The 9,181-nt window shown below is 42.3% G+C and overlaps 1 protein-coding gene across 4 annotated transcripts in view; it reads left to right on the plus strand.

Annotated features, from left to right (window-relative positions):
• Nucleotides 1-8,930, plus strand: part of LOC120024381 (cGMP-dependent protein kinase 1-like) — a 40,017-nt gene extending 31,087 nt beyond the window's left edge. For 2 of the 4 annotated variants that reach the window (XM_038968612.1, XM_038968611.1), the window contains 8 exons: nucleotides 569-705; nucleotides 995-1,084; nucleotides 1,757-1,898; nucleotides 2,141-2,304; nucleotides 2,401-2,517; nucleotides 2,627-2,689; nucleotides 2,788-2,863; nucleotides 7,681-8,930. In XM_038968612.1, coding sequence (XP_038824540.1) covers nucleotides 569-705; nucleotides 995-1,084; nucleotides 1,757-1,898; nucleotides 2,141-2,304; nucleotides 2,401-2,517; nucleotides 2,627-2,689; nucleotides 2,788-2,863; nucleotides 7,681-7,767 — 876 coding nt within the window. In that variant the 3' untranslated portion in view covers nucleotides 7,768-8,930. Of the gene's footprint in view, nucleotides 1-568; nucleotides 706-994; nucleotides 1,085-1,756; nucleotides 1,899-2,140; nucleotides 2,305-2,400; nucleotides 2,518-2,626; nucleotides 2,690-2,787; nucleotides 2,883-7,680 lie in introns of all 4 variants that reach the window. The other 2 variants (XM_038968615.1, XM_038968616.1) reach the window with 2 other exon arrangements.
• Nucleotides 8,931-9,181: the final 251 nt, after the last annotated feature.

A 9,181-nucleotide genomic window follows, 5' to 3' on the forward strand; every position in this document is an offset into this window, starting at 1 on the left:
TTAAGAAATGTTTTATGATTAGTAATTAGGTAATACACGTTGCTCTGTGTATTTATTCTAGTCGAGTTGTGATGGTGGGTGCAATTGTAAACTATGATTTCTACCTGAAATATGCACATTTTTCTAACAAAACCTATCCTATACAATAAATATGTTATCAGACTGTCATCTGATGAGGTTTTTTCTTGGTTAATGGCTATCAATATCTTTATTTGGCCGAATTGGTGATAGCACCTGATGGAGTAAGAAACTGATGGAGTTAGAAAAGTGGTGTCTTTTGCTAACGTGGTTAGCTAATAGATTTACATATTTTGTCTTCCCTGTAAAACATTTTAAAAATCGGACATGTTGGCTTGATTCACAAGATGTGTACCTTTCATATGCTGTATTGGACTTGTTAATGTGTGAAAGTTAAATATTTAAAAAAAATATTTTTTTGAATTTCGCGCCCTGCACTTTGAGCTGGATGTTGTCATAGGTGTACCGACCTCGGGCTTGTTAAATGGCTCTTTTTAGATCAAAAGTTTATAACTGTTTTTGTTGTTGTTGTTATTGTTGTTTTCCGCAGGTGACCACTCTGCATCATGGAAAGTACTTTGCCATGAAGCGGGTCAGTAAGAAACACATTGTTGCCAAGCGACAGGAGGAGCACGTCCTGTTTGAGAAGAGGATCCTCAAAGCCATCACGAGTGACTTCATTGTCAGGTGATTGTGGGGTGCTAGGTGACCGCTGACCTCTAACCTTTAACATCCAAGCATCATTATTTAAGCTCACGCTTAAATCCTCTTTCTTCCCGTGTCAATCGATGGCTTTCATTTGTCACTTAAGTACCTTAAGTACCATGAAATATAAAGGAAAATCAGCAGACACTGCTGTAGCCCTCAAAGCTCCAGGAGGACGGAGGATACTGTACCTGCTGTAGCCCTCAAAGCTCCAGGAGGACGGAGGATACTGTACCAGCTTTAACCCTGTTTTCTTTCTCTTGATGTTCAGGCTCCATTTTGCCTTCAAAGACACTCGCTACATCTACATGATTATGGAGTTCTGTGTAGGAGGGGAGATCTGGACCAAGCTCAAAGAAGTGTGAGGAAACACGGCTGACTAAGGGCGTTTTCACACATACTTTTGAGCTATAGAATCAGAGTTTGACTCTTTGTTACATTGTATTTTTTTTCATTTGATTCCATTGGTTTCACATTGCCAAATGTCAAATGAACAAAAATGTCTCAACAAAACCACGTGTCCACGCAAGTCATTTGCTATTGGACAAACATTCTCACGTTTCTCCATTTATGATTATAATGAAGCATCACTTGTGTGTCCCAATCTTCATATTACTTTTGCTTTGGTTTTCCAACAAATTGTGGGAGCATCTGATGCACTCATAAATGCGTTGCTCCTCACAGAATGTTTCAGAGATCTGAAGTTATGATGCTGTGTGCATTTCATCAAATGCTGGGAGTTCAACAACCAATAATAATGTGCGACTCTGGTTCTTTTCCTGTGTTTTCCGAATTAAATCGGACCGAGACCACCGTTTTTGAGTGAACCATGATGCACTCTTTTAGTGAGCTCCCAAGTGCCGAACTAAGGGGGTAAATGCACCAGAGTTTGGAAAAAAACAAACCAAACCATTTTGGAGTGAAATCCCCCTAAGTCTTCTCATTGAGATAAACACAACTGAGGTTGTAGATTCTTCAAGACATTTAATTAAGATCAAAACTGTATTATCTGCATTGTCTCTGTTTTTTACAGTGGACGTTTTGATGAGCCCATTGCTGTATTCTGCACTGCCTGTGTAGTGGAGGCCTACGCCTACCTCCATAAGAAGGGCATCATGTACAGAGACCTCAAGCCTGAGAATCTGATGCTGGATGCCAAGGGCTACGTTAAACTGGTAGGTGCTACCCTACGCTTTCCCTCTTTCACTGCTTTTTATCTCTTGTCACATGTTTCTGTGTACGTGCCTTCTAATCTCGGTATCCAGAAGCAAATCTTGCTTGCATGTGAACTGGCCAGCTATGAACGTTAACGTATGTCACAAGAGACTATGTACTTGCGACGCCAAATAGTTTATGCATTCATAACTCTGTGTTTGGGTATGTGTGGGGGTTTGAATGTGTGTGTTTTTACACCTAGGTGGACTTTGGCTTTGCTAAGGAGTTAGTGCACGGTGATAAGACCTACTCATTCTGTGGTACTCCGGAATACATGGCCCCAGAAATCATCCAGAACCAGGGACACGACTTCGCTGCTGACTTCTGGTCCCTGGGTATCCTGGTCTATGAGCTGCTGGTGGGGAGGTACTGTACACGTCAGCACGTGTACAGTAAGATTTAAAGCAGCTTCAATTCTTCATTTTAGTAAAGTATTATCTAAAATACTGTTTTACCTTTCAGCCCTCCATTCTCCAGTTCTGAGCCCGCTAAGATCTACCCTAAAATTTTGGACGGGGTGCTCAAGTTCCCCCCTTACATGGGCGAGGGGGCCAAGTCCCTCATCAGTAAACTGTGCAGGTGAGAGATGGGCCACCCCGTGTTCTGGGGTGTTAGGTGCTGTTCTAACTCTGTCTCAGTTAAGTGTAAGTGTTTTGATTGGTTGTTGATGTTGTGTTATGGCCCATAGGCCTCGGCCGGGTCAGAGGCTGGGAAACACCAAGAATGGGATTAAAGATGTACGCCATCACAGGTAACAATGATGACCCAACCGTCCAGTGTATATGACCCATTATTCGGTCTCTCTCTGAGGACTCTCACCCGCTCCCCATTTCCTGTGTTCCCCTCTAGGTGGTTCAGCAGTATGAACTGGCACAAACTGCGTGTGGGTCAGGTGGAGGCTCCTACAATCAGACTCATACGCAAGGTCAGTCTAGCCACAGCAGGTAACTTTAAAGGTGTCCTTCGAAGGATTTATAAATGGGTATGAATACTTTATCATTTATAGGGACATTCGTTTATACAGTATACGGTCTATAACGGCTATTCCCAAACTGGGGTACGCAATCCGTCGGGGTATGCCCAAAAAAATGTGATTGAAATTTTCAAATAGTCTATTTAGATTTTTTTCCCTAGCTGCTACTACCAGCAGTACTACACCTGCACCTGTCGAGTTGTTCTGCTTCCACGAGCACATCAAATGTGAGCATCAGTAATTCTACATTTGTTGCTAGCCCAGCTAGCATGGACGCTGACAGTTGTGAATCTGATGCACCCAGAGAGCTACTGCCCTCTTACCCGGGAAAGCACTGAACAACAGACAGGGACGTTTGACCATCGAAGAGGCTCAAATAGGATGAGAACTACATTGATTTGGGGTTCACTTATATTGGGAGTAGTGCCTTTCCTCAGCCACAGTGTGTTATATGTACAAAAGTTTTTGGAGCGAGAATTAAGACGATTTTCGAGTAGTAAGACTTATATAAAAGGAACAGATCCCATTAATATGAAGGGGCTAGAAGCATCTTATATTTAAAATTTTTCAATATTTTAATTTAACCTTTATTTTATTAGGCAAGTCAGTTAAGAACACATTCTTATTTACAATGACGGCCTACACCGGCCAACGCTTGGCCAATTGTGCACCGCCCTATGGGACTCCCAATAACGGCCGGTTGTGATACGGGCTGGATTCGAACCAGGGTTTTTTGCCCCTATAACATAGCAGTCCACCACCGCAAGAAAGGTTTTGATGCAGCGACGTATTAACACCACAGTGGACTCTTACCCCTACAGTTTCCCAAATGCCGCGAGTCAACCCAAATGTATTTTCAACAGCTGTTATCTTTTTAGTGAACACATTTTTCCCGCAATAGGTTTTCACACTTTATAAAGATCAAGTACCATTCATGTTACAGATTGAGTGGTAAGGGACAGTCAGAAATGTACTGGTGGGGGCGGGGACCACAAATACAAATAACTGTGTTTATAAACATGGATATTGACTTTGCCACTTCAGCATGCTTTTGTGGCACAGTCGATACCATGCAGGGCTACGGGCCAGAAGGTTGAGGGTTCGCCGACCACCACGGACGGGCTCACTGTCCCTGCCTGTTTCATTACACTACGATCAGAGCCGGCAGCAGACAATGATTTTGATGCCATGTTTATAATTATATAAAATATATGCAATGCATTTTTCACCAACAGATTTCTGTGCCAATGCACAAACAATAAACTAAGCATACCGTCTTCGAGCATTTTAATATTGGTTTGCGTTTTCAACACCACAATAAATTCGAGCAAGGGTTGCCTTCCAGAGAGATATCAGAGATTGTAACATTCTCTGCTTCACGGAAAAATGGCTCTCTCGGGATATGTTGTCGGAATCGGTTCCGCCACCGTGCTTTTCCATCGACTTATTCGCTGACTCGGTGAGTGCGTTTTATAAGGAAGTGCATTGGAGATGTTGTACCCACTGTGACTATTAACACCTACCCTAACCAGAAACCGTGGATGGTCGGCAGCATTCACTCAAAACTGAAAGCGCGATCCAGCGCTTTTAACCATGGAAAGAGGTCTGGAAATATGACTAAATATAAACAGTGTAGTTATTCCCTATGCAAGGCAATCAAACAAGTGAAATGCCAGTACAGGAACAAGGCGGAGTTGCAATTCAACTGCTCGGACACGAGACATATGAAAACCAGCCACGTCACGGACACCAACGTCACACTTCCAGACAAACTAAACACCTTCTTTGCCCACTTTGAGGATAATACAGTGCCACTGTCATGGCCCGCTAACAAGGACTGCGCCCCCACCTCTCCTTCTCCATGGCTGATGTGAGTAAAACATTCAAATCAATCGTGGACTTCAGAAAACAGCAGAGGGAGCACCCTTCCTATCCACATCAAAGGGACATCAGTGGAGAAGGTGGAAAGTTTTAAGTTCCTAAATGTACACATCACAGACAAACTGAAATGGTCCACCCACACATACAGTGTGGTGAAGAAGGCGCCACTGCACCTCTTCAACCTTCGCTGTCCCCCAAAACCCTGCCAACTTTTACAGATGCACAATCGAGAGCATCCTGTCGGGCTGTAATACAGCCTGGTATGGCAACTGCACCGCCCTCAACCGCAAAGCTCTCCAGAGGGTGGTGCAGTCTGCACAACGCATCACCGGGGGCAAACTACCTGCCCTCCATGACACCTACAGCACCCGATGTCACAGGAAGGCCAAAAAGATCATCAAGGACATCAACCACCTGAGCCACTGCCTGTTCACACCGCTATCATCCAGAAGGCTAGGTCAGTTCAGGTGCATCAAAGCTGGGACCGAGAGACTGAATAACAGCTTCTATCTCAAGGCCATCAGACTGCTAAACAGCATTCACTTACTCAGAGAGGCTGCTTCCTACATTGTGACCCAAACACTGACCACTTTAATAAATGGATCGCTAGTCACTTTATACAATGCCACTCTAAATAATGGCACTTTAATAATGTTTACATATCTTACATTACTCATATCACATGTATATACCGTATTTTATACCATCTATTGCACCTTGTCTATGCCAATCGGCCATCGCTTATCCATATATGTTCATATTCTCATTCACCCCTTTAGATGTGTGTATTAGGTTGTTGTTGGGGAATAGTTAGATTACTTGTTAGATATTACTGCACTGTCGGAGCTAGAAGCACAAGCATTTTGCGACACTCACATTAACATCTGCTAACCATGTGTATGTGACAAATAAAATCTGATTTGATTTGAAATAGACTATGTAAATCTCGACAAACAGAAAATACTTCCCTCCTTACCTTGTAGGCCTACCTAGTATCCAAGACTTGGCTTGACAATCTCTGAATGTCATTAAACTTTTTGCTATTTTGTAACAGATGTCTCTTTCCATTCATCAAATGGCCGTTGAACAGTTTTGATGGCCGTTGAACAGTATTTGTCCTAAAAACAATACATATACACACATTACAAAGATGTTTAGAAGGGACTGGGATTGCACAATAAATTCAGGGACTTATGTCCATTGTGGTCCATATGTTTTACATAAATATACAATGACATACAGACACATTACAAATATACAGACAAAAATGTGCCCAACTTCCTTATGACTTGTTTTGGCTGGTCTGTATTTTATTCTTTAGATGTTTGGTGCTGTTGGTGAATCAATCAATGCATTTTTAAATCCCTTTTTACATCAGCAGCAGTTGTGCTTATACAGAAACCCAGGCTGAAACCACAAAGAGCAAGCAATGCAGATGTAGGAGAACGGTGGCTAGAAAACATTTCCTAGAAAGGCAGCAACCTAGGAAGGAACCTAGAGAGAAACAGGTCAGGGTTCCATAGCCATTGGCAGAAGTGCAGAAACTGGATCAGCAGCACGACCAGGTGGACCAGTTAGACTGAGGACGGGGACAGCCAGGAGTCATCAGGCCATGGTGCTAGGGCTCAGTTCCCCTGGGAGAGAGAGAGAGAGATGGGAGAATTAGAAGGAGCATACCTAAAATCACACAGTAGAAATGTAATGAAATATTCGAATCACATGGCTTTTGCATCGTTATTCAAATGGCATTTTCACTGCAACCAAGAGTAGAATTTTGTACTCACTTGAAAACAATAAGGCAATTATTCATTGCATTTTGGTGTGGAAGGCTAGTCTAGGCAGGATAATTGTACTGGCCCTAAACAAGATCAATAGGGGAGCTTTTGAGCCGCATGTCTCATGTCTTCACTGTTCTTTTATGCACAATGATGCATCTGGCCTCTCAGGTGCATATCAGCTATTCCTATTTGTTCTTGTGGATTCATAATGATAATTGAGCAGCTTTGAATGCTTTTATGCGTGGTTTGATCGCTAGTTAGCCTACCGCAGATCTGGACAAATGATCCACCTACCACTATTGTCACTATGTGTCACGTTCCAGGAGAAGACCCAGATGCAGACAGTGTCGAAGTAACAAAAGTTTATTAATAGGACAGGGGGCTGTCAAAATGACAGGTCAAGGGCAGACAGAGGTCAGTAATTCAGATCAGAGTCCAAAAGGTACAGAACGACAGGCAGTCTCGGGGTCAGGGCAGGCAGAGGTCAATAATCCAGGGTGGTGTGACAAGGTACAGAATGGCAGGCAGGCTCAGGGTCAGGGCAGGCAGAATGGTCAAAACCGTGAAAACTAGAAAAAGACAGGAGCAAGGGTAAAACTGCTGGTAGGCTTGACGAACAAAACTAACTGGCAACAAAACAAAAAGAGAACACCGGTATAAATACACTGTGGATAATGGGGAAGATAGGTGACACCTGGAGGGGTTGGAGACAAGGGTGTGACACTATGAATGGTGGATAGAGGGCAGGATAGACAGTTAGACTGGTTGACAATATTATGGTATAGTAAAAGTTAACGCGTGGAAAAGCATAGTGCATATTAATATATGCAAGCAGATGAGGAAATTTGGCTAGGATGGAAGAAATTATATAAGAAATCCGCAAAAGAGCTCATGTAAACCAGGGAAAACACACACTACCCTCCCCTGTGCCCAATAAAAAAAATAAAAAAAACCTCCCCAAAGCAAAAAAAATATGTTTGATAACCTTCCCCTATTTTGGACCTCAGTAAATGTGTTTTGTCCTTAAGTATTAACTGTCATATCCAGTGTGACCGTCATTCCCAGGCAGCCAATGATATGAGCTCCCCTTCCCCCCCTCTTTTCCTTCAGGGTCCGTGCTACATCAACTTTGATCGCTTCCCGTTCGACCAGGCTCTGGCTGATGAGGAGTTCTCCGGCTGGGACAGAAACCTCTGACTTGAACCAGAGTCAGAGGTCACGGGTTCACTGATAGATTTATCCAGATCAGACTACTTCTTGGTGACCTTGGTTTATCCCTTACCTTTAAGACTCTGAAAGCAATGTAGGGGTAGGGATGAGACTATGCCCAAAGCCATTAATACATATGGTCAGATTCTGACTACTTTTTACTAAGGCTCTGATTTCTCCATGCTGGCTTCACAGAATCCTCTGTTGGCTGCTCTGGCACTTTAATAAAGTAAGAGATACTGTACAACACAGAGAGGCATGAAGGAAACGTGTGAATATAAACAGACTCTCCTACACACACACACCTGTGTAACTTGACACGTGTGCTCATTGAAAGCTGTATGTGTGTGTTGTGCCCAAAAGAATGATTTAATTAATAAAAAATGTTGGATGCAATGTCCCATGCTGGACAAAGATATGGTTTTACCATTGACCCTCATTGTACTTTATAATTTAGGATGGCATTATTGCTAGTCTCTATTCCTTGTAACATATACTGTCTGTATAGAATACTCAATGTATGTGTTTCACTTTAAAATAAATGTATACGTCAATGACCCTTAAATGTATACATAGAGGAGAAAAGGTGCTTTAGTACATGTCAACACGGGTGGAGGCTGAACAGGAATGCAGAGTCTGTTCTAAATGGAATCATATACTGTAGTTTGGTACAGAGCACAGGTTTTGTATGAAGTCAAGTACTATGTAGTATTTGAACATCATTACACACTTCCTCAGTGTCTGTTAGCTTGACTTAAGCTATTTTACTTGACTGTGATGAATCGATCAAGTCATCAGACCTCTAAGGACAAACAACTCTTATCAGGAGGGAATAACAAAACAACAAATCAATATGCCTAATCTGTGATGGTGGTCTGAAGTACATCTGATTTATATTGGATTAAAAAGGAACTGGATGATTGATCAACATGTTGATCCAAGGGGCGTACAAATTGCCATTGACAATACTATTATGATGAATAATATTTTTTATATGCTGCCAAGGACAGCTTCCAGTGTTTGTTACTACTGTTTTTCATTTGTGTATATCTGCCAGGCCATCTTTGTAAACTGAACAAAAATATAAACGAAACAGTGTTGGTTTCATGTTTCATGAACTGAAATAAAAGATCCCAGAAATGTTCCATACACACAAATTTGTTTACATCCCTATTAGTGAGTATTTCTCCTTTGCCAAGAAAATCCATCCACCTGACAAGTGTGGCACATCAAGAAGCTAATTAAACAGCATGATCATTACAAAGGTGCACCTTGTGCTGGGGACAATAAAATTCTAAAATGTGCAGTGTTGTCACAGAACACAATGCTACAGATGTCTCAAGTTTTGAGGGAGAGTGTAATTGGCATGCTGACTGCAGGAATTCTACCAGAGCTGTTGCCA

The sequence above is a fragment of the Salvelinus namaycush genome, chromosome 29 (genome assembly GCF_016432855.1).
Source record: "Salvelinus namaycush isolate Seneca chromosome 29, SaNama_1.0, whole genome shotgun sequence".
Classification (NCBI taxonomy): Eukaryota; Metazoa; Chordata; class Actinopteri; order Salmoniformes; family Salmonidae; genus Salvelinus; species Salvelinus namaycush.